This window comes from Lipotes vexillifer, unplaced genomic scaffold, assembly GCF_000442215.2.
Source record: "Lipotes vexillifer unplaced genomic scaffold, Lipotes_vexillifer_v1.1 scaffold425, whole genome shotgun sequence".
In the NCBI taxonomy this organism is placed as follows: Eukaryota; Metazoa; Chordata; class Mammalia; order Artiodactyla; family Lipotidae; genus Lipotes; species Lipotes vexillifer.
The window spans coordinates 987818-1002969 of record NW_006785433.1 but is presented as its reverse complement, the minus strand read 5'-3'; the positions used below and the strand labels follow the sequence as shown (position 1 = coordinate 1002969).

Below are 15152 nucleotides of genomic sequence, written 5' to 3'. Positions count from 1 at the left end.
TTTAATTTTTTTTTTTTTTTTTTTTTTTTTTTTTTTTTTAACATCTTTATTGGGGCCTGTTGTAATTATAAACAGACCTCAATTCTGCAAGACTTCAGCATCAGCCTCATGGTCTCACTTTCTACCACTATTCTAGCCTTCATTCTTGGTGACTTCAATTTTCCATTTCTCCAATCACTCTATACCTACTCCATCCATCAGCTGAGTTAAAACATACACACACATCCTTGTGTCTACATTACAGCAAGAAAAACTCCTGATCTTTGTTCATGCCTGAGGGATGCCGCCTACTGATTTCTACGCTAGCAATAATTCTAAATGCTACATGTCAATTATTTCTTTTGTCAGAATTCTTCATTTTAACACAACGGACAAACTTCATTAAAGTGACTACTTTCCTGAGGAACTTCATTTGACCTATTTTCCTTTTTAACTGAAGTGGAGCTGACAAACAATATTATGTCAGTTCCAGTGTATAACATAGTGCTTCAACATTTAAATACATTACAAAATGACCACCACAGTAAGTCTATTAATCCGGAGGGCCTATTTTCTTACCTTAACCGGAGAACGTGTCATCATCTCCCCAGACCCTCTAGGGAATATTCGTGCTTGAGCAATCATTTCCAACACACTAGTTTTTCCAGCACTTTGATCTCCAACCACAACAACCTTATGATAAAATAAATATCACATATTCATATTTTTTGATACCAACTTAAATTTAATATATTTGGAATGCTGCTGAGAAGTTTTAGTCTTAAAAATTATCCACAATTAAATGATTTTAAAATATCATCCAGAAAAAAATGATGGTTCATACATTGATGTGTATTGAAAACATAAACAGCAAAACATTAACTGGATCCATTATTTACAGCCAAATTTTTATTAAAAACCTATGCTAATTTAAACCACTAGTTTAAAAACCACATTAATATTCCACAAATCTTTTCCATAGCTAGTTTACTCTTTACAAAGACATTTTCAATTCTATAAGGTTAAATTTCACTCATGTACTTAATCTTATCCACCATTCAGGTATTTTAATATCATGGATATCATGAATACATAATGCCAAATATCTGAAAGCCTTACTTTATTATGCATAAATATAAGTAAAACAATGGACCAAAATAAAGAGTCAAACAATATTCAATGCTTAGGGCATCACCTAGAACACATGAATATTATACAGAAAATTTTATGTCTTTGTCTATGTCTATACATATGTGTATGTATTATGTATGTAACTTTTTAAAAAACTACAGTGCTTTTTTGCTAATGGGCAAGTTCACTGTGTACTAATTTTTTACTTACCCTTGGCAGATGATCTTGTGTATTATAACTGGCATCATAATCGGACAGAACATCAAGAACTTCAGAGTACATGTCAATCAAAGATTTCTATAAAATTCAAGAAATTAATAATATAAAATAGTGAAAACATTTTTAAAAAAACACAGATGTGTCGAGATAAAAGAGCTGATACATTCAAAATGTTTCCATAATAACTGTATTGCTTTTCCTAGTTATACAAATAAATATTCCTAGTAAATGTAAAACAATACAGAATAAAATTCCATATGTTCTTATCAAATTTATTTTAAAGAGACAATGATTTAACACAGTATATTAATTCATGATTTCCGAACCTTCTAATTAAATGGTAAAAGAAGGAGGTTATTGTTTAATATTGAAGGGCTAACATTAAGTGCCCAACAAAGGAAGACCATTAACACCAAAAATGCCCAATAAGGTGTCAGGTGACCAACTGAAAGGAATGTTTGGTGTATGCGTCAGAGTGGGAGAGAAAGAGAGACTGAAGAACTGGTAAAGTGGAGAAAGAATCACCAAGATTATTGTTAAATCAGTATGAATGATTAGTGTACACTGATAACTGGGCAGACTAAAATGTGAGAGCACCAGGGGCAGACATCTCAGTAAAAACAGTATCAAACACGGTGCCTGGAAAATTATAAGCTTCAAGTATTTGAGGAATGATTGAACATATCCACAGGCCTGGGAAAAAGGGTACTATCAAGCATTTAATAATTAAAGGTAAGTTTCAGTGCCAAAGTAGGAACAAAATGAGGCTCTACACTGCCTTTCATCTCTCAACACCTAGAAATAATTAAAATGAAAGCAACTGTTATCCCCTCCACCTAAGAATAAACAAAAAACTTTTCGAATTTTCATTACCATTTCATTTTATGAGAGAAAATACAATTTCTCAGTATTAATATATATAAGTCTCAATATATATTAACACTTGGATGTGGTTTTTCCCATCTGCCATGTGCTGACTTATAAATAAAGTCATGTTATTTATTTGTTTTATGCAGTCGTAATTTGGAGTCACAACTATTAATACATGCTGGTTAAACTAGGGCTATATATCTTTGGACCCTGGCTACAAAATGAATGTGCCATGATTTATTGCAGTTTTGCTACGTACATATTCTGTTTACTTATATGACACTTAAGTTAAAACAATTACTTCAATTTCATTTAGCACATAAAGGTTGGTTTAGTGGGGAATAATAAGATTTAATTAACTGATAATGGTAATTACCAATGTGCTGATGATAACAATACCAGCATGCTTTTTCAAAAATACTTTAAAATGTCTAAGGAACCTTCCAGAAGAAAACATTAACTATTGTAAAACTGGAGGAAGTGGCCTCTTCATTGAGTGGCAATACAAGTAAGGCAATGAAAATAAGACATATGTAACTTTCTATCAACTTACACTGCTGGTTTTATAGCTGTATAAATTAAGTAAACCTAGAGATAAACTAAATTATTTCAGAAAAAATAAACTGATTCACAAGAAATGACTCTTGAAAGTATGAAAATTTATGGATATAGTATAAAATAAATGTTTGAAGATTATAATTTGTGAAAAGTCTTAACTTAGGAAGAGACCTCCCTATCCCCTAAGCATATCAGGTTAGAAATAAAAGGATGATAGAACCCTTTGCAGTTCCTTAAAAACCGGTATTGATCAACACACAATGTGAAGTGGTAAAGTTCTGAGCGCAAACAAATTAAGACAAACTTAAAGTACCTTAAGCTTTCTATGATGGATGCCTTTGTCATCTTTCTGTAATACTAATTTTCTCAATTCTTTGTTCTCCTTTTCTAGCCGTTCCAAGATTCTCTGGTACTTTAACTGCAACAAAATAATACACATAACTTTATAAGAAAGAGATGGGTTAAAAAATAACATTAAGTGTAAATTAAAATCTTCCAAGATCCTGAAGCAATATCTCCTGCCTACTTAAAATGAATTATTTCATTTAAAAGTCATCTATGAAAATGTTGAACAAATAAATTATGAATATTATCTCAAACAATGAACTCATTATAGTTTTCTATTTCAATTGGAATTTTGTTTGGAAAAGTCTTTGCTGTTTATGTTGAAGAAATTATTAAAAATACTAAAAATGAAAGGAGATGAAGAAGGAAGTTCTTAAGTATCCTCTATGAAGCAATATTTCCTATTACAACAAAATTTTAAGTCTTCATTAAAGGGACATTTGACAAGAATTCAAACTCTCCCCATCCCCCATATTATTTTATAAAAATGATATAAAATAAAAATAGCTAACAGTACCTGACTATTCAGTATGTGACAGGCCCTTTACTGACTGTCTGACCTGCATTTAACTCCCGTAAGCCTTCAAGTGAGGCAAAGGTTATACAGATTAGGAATCAGAGGTCAGGGATGCTTGGTAGCCTATCTAAGGTCACAGAGTTTTGAATACAGGTCTGAGTTGAGGGGTCAAACTCTTCCAAGTTTTGCTAAGTTTCTGTGGCCAGAAATTACACATTAATTTTTAAAATACTGATATAAGAACAATTTAAAGAAAACTAATACATTTAGACAGGCTTTTTTTGTCAAAGTAGATGCTTGGCTATACAATGTTCTTCTAGAATAAATGTGATCCTTTTCTAATTGGTCTTCTCTGTACACTATTATTTCTTCTCTAAACGTTAACAATGTTCAGAAAACTATTAAGAATTACTTTCCTATAACCAACTGGATGTTTATGTCCAACTTACAATAACATGACTCTTATAATGGAAAATATTTCTTAGAAAATATGTTAGGTTGTTATAATCTTCCAAGCATACAGTAAATAACAAGAGATCATGGCTCTATCCTCAGAGAATGTCCAACTTAAGCCAAATTAAAGAAAATATTATGTAATAGTATGAGACAGGGAGAACTACAGGCTAGATTCTATTATAAATATATTTTTACAGAATTTGTTCATCTATCTGTAGTAATAGTATATATAACAAAATACTGGTAGTTATCTAAGAATTAGATCTGTGCTGTCTAATATGGATGGTAGCCACTAGCCACATGCAGGTACTGGGCACCTGAAATGTGGCTAGCCTGAATGGAGATGAGTTAAGTATAAAATACACACCAGATTTCTATAATTCAGTAAAAATACATAAACACCACATTAATATTTTTTATACTAATTAGATGTTTAAATGATATTTTAGATCTGCTGGGTTAAATTTATTATTAACATCAAAATTATACCTATTTCTTTTCACCCTTATTTTAATGTAAAAATTTTAAAGTGCATGGCTTGCATTATATTTCTACTGGACACTACTGATATAGATAACGCTATTATTACATCATGAACTCTCCATCAAGTGTTTGTGTCAATGCCTAGCAGCTGACAACAACTGTACAAACTGAAGGGTTGATATCAACAGGTATATATAGGGGTGGTAGGATTTCCACTGGCTCACTTCCTGGTAAATATGGAATCAATTATGGGGTCTACATTTTCTGGGGCTGGAAACACTCTAGTACAGGTGCCAATCTGCAGTCTTCCTACAGAGATGTGCTGCTGGGTCATCCTGCAAAGACGTCTAGACCAGTAATTCTCAAACTTAAGAATTCATCAGAATCACTTGAGCGTTTTTAAGAACTAAGATTGCTCAGTTCTACACCCAAAGCTTCCCACTCAGTGCAGATGGGATGGGACCAATAATCTGCATTTCAAACAAGTTCCCAAAGGACATTACTGATGCTAATGCTGCAGAGACCACATTCTGAGGCCAATGATTCTTAATCCCTGGCTGCAGACTGTAATCACCTGGCTGGGAAGCCATAACAAATATATACAGTGCTGCTCAGAGCACACGCTATTCTAACATATATTCAAGTGTAAGAATAATGCATAGATATTAAGAAAACCTGGGACGCAAAATATACTAGTTTCTAATTTCATCTAGATTGTCCTTGTATTTTTTTCCCCTAAAAAGAGAGACCCAATAAGTCTTTTTAACTTATTCTTAATTATTGCATGTCATTGTATCTACATAGAATAACTAAAGATAGAGTGGGTGATGGGGCAATTTTTCACTAGAATGTTACCTACTCAATTACATTGCACAGAAAAAGTCTTTAATGATCATTGTTATCATCAATTATAAGAGAATAACTTATAGTAGTGTTAGAAATACCTTTGGAAAGGTTATTATCTGATTGGCTTTGGGCTTCAGAGAAGAACTGTGGTAGACTCAACTCCAATTTCTTTAACTGTTACTTAATTAGCCTATCAATATAAAATTGCAAACATAGATTTATATAAGGACAGGTCACTTTCCCCAGTTTTTGCCGTAGTTTTTCTTTAAAATTAGAAGCATAAGATTCACTAAAAAATAGGTTTTTACACATAAATTAGTTAATTAAACTTATCAAGTTCCTCCATTATTCCTTATTTCTCAATTAGTTTTTGCATTTTGGGGGGCATCTACTTATAATAATAAGGTTCTATCATTAAGCCACTCTAAATTTTGCTTTGTTAAAAAGATAAATTTCCACACCACCAAACTTAGAGTTTAAGAAAAACTTTCTGGTTCTTTTTACTCATCAGAATTACCTGGGTATGCAGAAGCTCTTCTTGAAGTTGGTCTATTTTCTCTTTGTCTGACACCTAAATGTTTAAAATAAATAATCTTATTTGAGTAGAATTAGGTTTATATAGAATACACAGTAAGTTAATGTTTTTAAAAAAGCATTTTTAAGAGTGAAAACTACTGGCTTTATATGGATATTTAGTCTAAGCAAATTTTAAATCAAATGCTTATTTAAGTAAAAAAAATCTTATTCATTAATAAAAATAGCTCATCAAAATTTTATATTAAGTGAAAACCTTAGAAAGCAACCATCTTCCTATTGCCATTCTAGTCATATATGGCTGGCTTGTCAGAAAAATAAGAAAGCAACACATATGGTTACTATATTCTTGATAGGTTACTTTGTACTCAAGCACAGGGACTTGGATGCTTGGACAAATAAGGCAATAATATCCTTACAGAAATGTTTCGGGAAGTCAGACACATGTTATCATTTACAGCTACTGAAAAGTTCATTGGTCATAGTGTATCTTTAAGCAAACACTATCCAATTCTATTCTGTAAGTAGGAAAGCGTTTAATAAATGCAAAGAACAACTTGCATTTTCAGAGCTTTAAGTGGAGCCAGATGCTTGTTTTTAAATTCAGTTCCAATGCAAGATCTGCTAACCCATAATAAAGCGAATGCATCAGGAGCAATGAAGTTGACTAAAGCAACTAAAATTGATTTCAACATAAAACAAAAGTAGGATAAAATCCACAGGTATTGGGGAAACTACTCCGAATTGTTATTAATGCTAATATTTCTAAGATAAAATATTCAAAACAACAAAAAACTTTATTCTATAACAGGCTTTAAAGTAGTCACAATTCCAAATATAAAACACAATAATCAACTGTAATTAAAATGATGTCATTTATGACAAATACATGAAACTGTACTTTGACTCCCTGGTGAGATGCCGAAGTTGCCATTCTCAGTCTTTCAAAATAATTATCTAATTTCTGATACTCAAAATTTTTAGAGATGATTTTATTCCACAGGAGACGAAAATCAAGTTAAAATTCATGTAAATCTTTATTCATCTTTATTCATCGGCTATTTAACCAGTCAAGACATCATGGTAGCAAATATATATGAAAACATTCTAAATGATTTGCTTATTGAGGTAGACGTTAATAACTCTCATCCATGCAATAAAGTTATTTTGAGAGTTTAATACCTATTTTCAAATAATTTATCAAAATTTCCCTCAAATTCTTTTTTTTTTTTTTTTTTTTTTTTTTTTTTTTGCGGTACGTGGGCCTCTCACTGTTGTGGCCTCTCCCGTTGCGGAGCACAGGCTCCAGACGCGCAGGCCCGGCGTCCATGGCTCACGAGCCCAGCCGCTCCGCGACATGTGGGATCTTCCCGGACAGGGGCACGAACCCATGTCCCCTGCATCGGCAGGCGGACTCTTAACCACTGCGCCACCAGAGAAGCCCCCTCAAAATTCTTTTAAATAAAAATGACAATACTTGTTAGAAATGATAGGTATGTATCATTTTTCCCTAAAAAGCCTATGTCTAAAAATTCTAAATTTGGTTCGGTAATTAGAAAAACGATAATATAAAACAAACTTTGCCAGAGACTTGTGGATAGAAGTGTTTTTCACTTGACTATGTGTTTGTAAAATGGACAAGAATTATTAATCGTCTCCTAAAATGTGAGGAAACAAGCACGTTGGGGAGGAGCCCACAACCCAAAGAACAAAATCTTAAAGGCCAGTGAAGAAATAAATAATTCCATGTTTTGACCATATGGCATGCCATCATACTGTAATAGTATGGTCATAAAAATTTTGTTATGCAGATTATATTCCCAATTCATTTTGAAAGTTTCTCTGATTTACTCTGTTCTGTTAACTATTCATCCAATGCAGTTAAATTAGTATGAAATGTATAAACAATATTAGTATAAACTGTTTTAGTTTTACATGTGAATATTTAATGATTTCATGTAATATAAATTACAGTAGAAAATCTGACATTTCTCTATATCTGGGGCAATAATTAAGAAACTAATACAATTACACAAAGTTAGAATGTTTACTATAAGCCAAGGACTATAAAAGGTTACCTTGGTAATTTGGTAAAATAAAAAGGATATATAAAGAGTTAAAATGATATAAGGTTATTAGAACATTACAAATACAATCTTTATGCTAATATTAGTATTTAGTACAATGACTGTTAAGATTTTCATAAATTTGGATTTTTAGGAATATTTAAATTTATCATGTGCCCTTCTGGCATGACTGTTAGGAACAACTCATGCACAGTTTTACCAATACACTTCCTAACTGCTTAGTTTAATGTTAAATTAAAAGATTAATGTTATTATATAAAAGACACGTGATGGTGGAATCAAGAATTAGACCTAATATTTTCTAGGAAATAAAATCAAAACATTTAGGTTCACAAAATAAATATTAAAGATTAATGATAAGATACTTTTACATATTTTCTTAAGAGAATAGTACATGCTCTTGTTAGTCTATCATTTATTTGAGGTCTTAACTAGCAACCTGGGTATATTTTATTTTGATGCACTTTACTGGTAAAATTCAGCTACTTACAGTAAGTTCTTGTCCTACTGTTTAAATTTAGTTTTCATTATGAAATTAATTTAAAACTCACCCTGACAGAAATGGGTATCAATAGTCTTGAAACCAGAGCTTTTCTACAATTCCAGGGCTGTAAAATTGATGGAGAAAGAGCAGAACCCTCTGCAGAAACAAGCTAAAGCTGAAAGAAAAAAACCTTTACTAGCTCCTCACAAAACCAAGCCTGATTTTTAAATTTTAAGTATTTCTTCCTACTAAGCAATTCTGGACATTCTGAAATACAGAAATGCATAAGATTCGTAAAAATTTTTATGTATGTGTACATATTCACAGGAGGCAAACCTATCAATGGCAGTCTTAATCTGCTGTCTCTGCATGAACTCCTTTGCTCAGATGATACAGGGTAAATCTATTAGCTGCTACTAATAAGATATAAATAATGAAGGCCTACTTGTATTTTCAAGGTGTGATAAGAAATAATGATCAAAAAGCAACAAAAAGTAGCTGTGGCTTTGTACCTCAAGCAAACCTCAAATGCTTAGAATGATAAAAATCTCATCAAATTAGGATTTTGGTCATTATGACAATGTAGGGCTGAAAAGTCATCTGGGTACTAACTATACGGGGAATAAAGGGGAAGATACAGTAAGGAAACCATCTTTAAGGACATCTTTAAGGACACCTTTAAGGACATCTTTAAGGACATCTTTAAGGAATGACATTATTATAGAGGAGCATAAGTTGTTTTTAGTCTCATTTACTTTCACACAAGGTAACTGCAAAGTGGGCAGGAACAAGCCCTGTTTCGTGCTCTACTAAGTATGCCTTAATAAACAAAACAGATGGAGGTACAGTCCTGCCAGTAGCTCTTTTGCAAATGTGTAAAGTGAGGAATAAAAGGGTTACATGGATAATCCAATAAATATTAGGAATAGGAAGGATAACCATAAGCCTGAAAAAAGGCTAGTAAAGTAGACCCCAAATGAACGTTAACCCTTGGCAGTGTAGAAAATAAACAATATTCACTACTGATATTGCTTAAATCATCAGATTCAACAGCACATCAATAATCTTAAACTGTATCTTAGAATCTTAAAATAGCAGATCTATAGGACTCATTGCAAATTATTTTACCATTATGAAAAAAACAAGAACTACTAGTAACTAGAGCTATATTCATATTCCTAACTAACGTACCAAAACACAGTAGCTCCCTCCCCTTCTTTCTGTAACAAAGCTAAGGAACAGAGGGCTTAGCCTAAGCATCCAGCTTGTTACAATATTTAAATGGTACTCTCAACAGCATGAGGAACAGAGAATGCTAAAGCACCATTTAAAGTAAGCCCTCCCTTGGGACTTCCCTGGTGGCACAGTGGTTAAGAATCTGCCTGCCAATGCAGGAGACAGAGGTTCAATCCCTGGTCTGGGAGGATCCCACATGCTGCGGAGCAACTAAGCCCGTATGCCACAACTACTGAGCCTGCTCTCTAGAGCCCGTGAGCCACAACTACTGAAGCCTGCGCACCCTCGGGCCCACGCACCGCAACGACTGAGCCCACGCACTGCAACTACTGAAGCCCATGCACTCTAGGGCCCGGGTGCTGCAACTACTGAGCCTGCGCACATAGAACCCGTGCTCTGCAACAAGAGAAGCCACTGCAATGAGAAGCCTACACACCGCAGTGAATAGTCTCTGCTCACCACAACTAGAGACTAGAGAATAGTCTCTGCTCACCACAACAGCAATGAAGACCCAACGCAGCCAAAATAAGTCCTCCCTTGGTTTAACACAAGTAGGAAAATAACTTGTTTTCTATTTCTACCTATGTTATTCATTCACTGAAAACTAAACAACATACAGGAGTTGATTCCACAGCCATGGAATTGAGAAAAGCCAGGTAGTGATACTGAAAAAATAAATGAAAACTATGATGAGTATTCTCAAGTATTAACCACCACCAAATGCGACAGGGTTAGCCAGCAGAATTACTGCACTAATTATCTATAGTATTGGTTGATTTCAATATCAGAACATACAGGAAGCTAATTATATGACTGAATCTTTTTTCCTGAGTAAGATTTGCACCTAACTCCAAAATTTTTCTTATCTAATATATGTAACACAAATAGCTGATTTCAAGATCTTAGAGTATAATTTTAAAATCATTACATACAGTTCATTTGACTCTAGTCTCTTTAGAACATTAACCTTGGGAACTATACTATAGGATCATCTAACAGCCAAAAGTATATCTTTAAGGATTCCTTGGTTGCTCCTATAACCAAACATTTGTATACTGTTATGCTGAGTTTTATCAGAATCTGTTCTTTATTGACCAGAATTATATCAAATTTCCAATGTTCAATCCTTCAGTAGACAAGGTGAAAATCTGTGCTGACCTTATTAATAAATGTGGAAAATCTTTATACAAATTTATCAAAGTATCTAAGAATAACTTTGCCCCAAAGTTAAGTCAAAATAGTGTCCTTCTGTAAGAAATAAGAATTCTCTGCTGATTCATTTTAACTAAAACAAATACATTTCATTCTTTAATTTAACATGGTCATTCACAGTAACCCTTTTCATTTTACAAATGAAAACTTGGAGAATAGACAAGTTGGCTACAAATTTAAGGTGACTCAATAACTGGACCAAGTAAGCTGCAATTCATAATTCTTATCTAAGTACAAATCCATGAACCCTCACAGACAATCTGATTTTCAGAAAATAAATTCCTACGTTTAATATTTTGGATTTACCTACTCTAGGAGAGTTGCATATCTCTATTATCTTTCATATTTTTACTTTGTCAAAAATAATTTCTCATAACTGGAGTCCATGAATGGATTAAGGTGACACGATCCTGGTAGAAACGGCTGATTAGTGTGAACATATCAGTAGCCCCCTTAAACCATCCATCACCTTGCGCTTCTGTTGGGCATGGCTCGTGCTATATTGGCCTGCGGCTCTGCGCGTTTCCTCTTCATGCTCTTGAATTTGCTGTTGTAAGAGAATGAGCTCACCAAGCAGACCCTGCCGTGAGTTTACAACGAGGAGAAGAGGAAAATCGGGGAGGAGAACAATGTTAAACCAAAGGGCACAAGAAAGGAACAGATGTAAGTCAGAGAGGAATGGATAGCTTATAACAAAAATGGAAACTCAGAGCCACTATATAACTGGGTTCTGTACTACATTTCCATTTTTCTCCTCAGTAAAATTATGTCTCAGAAATATAAAACAGCATAGTTTAATAAGTGAAAAGGAAAATGCAATAAGTGACTGCTGAATAAAACGAGCCAGATATATAATATCAACATACAGTAAAACCAAGACTAACGGGAATGCTCAAGGAAGGTGGCACTATAGTTAACTAAATGTCCTAGTAACAGAAAAATTGAGAACACAAATACTTCAACCCTTATTTTTGAATTGCCAATACGAACTAGTGTACGCTCCTGACTTGATACATATGGAGGAAAAAACAAAACCGATTTTTGAACAGTGTTGATTTCAAAGGTCTGAATCTTCTAATTCTCAACCATAAGTTTCATAAGACTAAATGGAGAATACATAAAAGCTTATTAAATTATTATTCTTAAGCTTTCCTTGACATCTGATGTCTTCAATTAAAGACCCCTCAAGGGACTTCCCTGGAGGTCCAGTGGTTAAGACTCCAAGCTCCCACTGCAGGGGGCGTGGGTTTGACCCCTGGTCCAGGAACTAAGATCCCATATGCCACATGGCGTGGCCAAAAAGTAAATAAATAAAGATCCCTCAAAACGTAGTTTTGAGCATCAAGTTAATCAAGGTTTTACATTAATTCATAATTTTACATGTCTACGCACAGAATCTTATTTGATTAAAATCTAAGGGTTTTTTTTTTTTGCAAATTAAAAAATAATGTTTGAGGTACTGCTTTAGCTTTATACAACATCAAATAAGTAGTTTGACTGAATTTTCACTTTTTATAAGCTGTTTTGACATTAAATAAAAATGGCCTCTGAGAATATAACCAAGGATATATCAATTACTAAAGCACAAGTTCAATAAAATAACATAATTAAGATATGGAGATAATATAGTTACTATGAAAATAAAAATGAAACAAAACCCAGTTTGGACCTATGCACAAAATAATCATCATTTCTATGTTTAAAATTCATTCCATTTAATAATCATGAAATGTTCATCTGATGCAATGTATTCACTGTGACATGAAACGAAAATACATGTCATTTTCTGTACAGTGTTTTTAATTGCTGTCTATTAGATAATCAACGTCAAGAAATGTAGGAGGAAAAACAACTAGCGATTGACAATGTCAGGAACCGTATATTTTCTCAATTAGAAACCCTAAAAAGGCAAAGTTCCAATGAATGAGGTCACTCTTTAATTTGTACAAGAATAGTTTACCTGGGAGAACAATTTTTACCAAGTTATAATAATAAAAAGAATTAGGAAAACTAACACTCCTTAGGAGTTTCAAATAGCTTCACAGCTTTATAAAATAACTGCCAAAACTATTTTATTTTGTATAGTACAGTTATAAAGTTTCTTAAAATGAAATATTGGTTAACGTTACATTCAAATTTTAATTAGTAGACTCACCTGGAGGCTTAATAACTTAGTTTATATAATCCAAAGATTTATATAAATAAAAAAGTTTACCAGAAAAGAAATAAGTTCAAATAGAAAAGCTGTATTACAGTAAAGCACTTTAAATTAAGGGAAATATTAGCAAACAATTAGGGTTTTTTTTGTTTGATTCTTAGTTTTAATACATTAAGTTATACCAACATAATGAAACTGGTTGACTTACTATTTAAATCAAAGGATGAAACTAGTTGATATTTCTTCATGAAAAGTAAGAGATCAAAGTGGCAAGTAACATAACTAAAATTTCAACATTTGTTTCCAAATTCAATAGTGCAAAATATATTTATAAAAACCTGCGGTTATCTTTTAACATGTATCTTTTAAATAAACACTTCTATGGTCATTGATAAATCTATCAAAGAAATGCAGTGCCAACTCACTACCCTCATCATTCCCATTATTTTTTATGTCCTTTTTTCTCATTTTTTGTATCACTGCCTTTCATCAAGCAGAAAGAAAAGTAATCCAACTCATTTTTATTCATTTAGTCATTTATCATAATCACTTCTACTCATCCAAGTGTTTAGATTTCTCAAAACAGCTCCCTTTTAAAGATGGCTTCCCATGTTGGCTTACACATTAGTGTACCTGTGCTTTAATTAACATAATACTCAGTAGTATAAGTTATAAAATGCTAAAGCAGTGAGAAAATATTCCACATTTCTTAACTGTGCTGGTCTATCAGGCACAGGATTCTTGTTTATTCATAGCTTAAACACCCCTCCCTAATCCACTGTTTATATGTACATACAAATTGTATGGTAAATATCTAATATCTATTACAAGAAAAACACCCTCTCTTTCTAGTGACACCTCACTTTCCTTCCAAGTCTGTTACTGAAGCACTTTTATGTGAAGGTAGTTGAAATTAACTGTTACCTCCTAAAAAAAGTAGGACGAAAACAAGAATTAGACACAGAAAAGCTATATACACTATACTAAAAAAGGTTACCTTTATCCAACTTTAGGCATCAAATCTCACCCTAAGCACAGCTGGATTAGCTTTTAAAGCTAAGGCTTGTGGAATAAGGAAGGGAAAAATGTGTGTGCCTCCTGTGCAAGATGAGGCATTTGTTCATGCCTCCTTACATGAACAGAACACTTTTACTCAATAAATATTTCCCCAAGTTCAGACATTCTTCTCTCAAGAAACAGCACATAATTGTTTTTTAAATGATATATATTACATTAAAAATGTACTAATTGTGGTCTTTAACAATAGTTATTGTAAACAACCACAGATGAATACTCTCTAAACATCTCCTGGCTACTGTCAATTTGACGCTGCAGTTCTCATAGTCCCATATTTCATGTACAGTGTTCTCGGGTTTTTAAAAAAGTATAATGTCAGACCAAGAAAATCAGTGATAACTCCAGAAACCAAAATATCAACTGAAAATGCTGCAAATACCTCTAGAAGTTGATAAGCTTGTTAGAAAATATTTTTTTAAATCTTGAAATTATGACTCATTCTGATGTGAATACATTTAAAATGCTATATTTTTGGGAATTCCCTGGCAGTCCAGTGGTTGGCACTTGGCGCTCTCACTGCTGGGGCCCTGGCTTGGATCCTTGGTTGAGGAACTAAGATCCCGCAACCCGGGAGGCATGGCCAAAAAAATAAAATAAAATAAAATAAAATACTGGGTGGGCCAAAAAGTTTGTTTGGGTTTTTCTGTAAGATATGGAAAAACCCGAACGAACTTTTTGGCCAACCCAATACTATATTTTTAACAGTATTCTAAAGGGCCCATACCTTGTTTGTTTTTATACCTAGCACACAGAATAAGGCCTGACACTTCAGATGTGTTATGGCCAGGACCTAGGATAGGGCTTGGCCCATGTCTGTTGCTTGAATGAATTAAATGATAACCTACTTTTACCTAAAAATGCACACAGTTTACAGCATAAAATCCAAATTGGGTTTCCTAAAAATTGCCTATTCTGTAAATAAGCCACACATCAACCCTACAGTCCATTTTCCCACTTATC

At 33.2% G+C, this 15152-nt stretch overlaps 1 protein-coding gene across 1 annotated transcript in view; it reads right to left on the bottom strand.

Moving 5' to 3' along the window:
* Nucleotides 1–15152, bottom strand: part of OPA1 (OPA1 mitochondrial dynamin like GTPase) — a 105046-nt gene that overhangs the window by 75659 nt on the left and 14235 nt on the right. Inside the window, 5 exon segments of the mRNA XM_007457597.1 lie at nt 559–672; nt 1321–1407; nt 3071–3175; nt 5922–5975; nt 11427–11537. Of these exon segments, the coding sequence (XP_007457659.1) occupies nt 559–672; nt 1321–1407; nt 3071–3175; nt 5922–5975; nt 11427–11537 (471 nt within the window).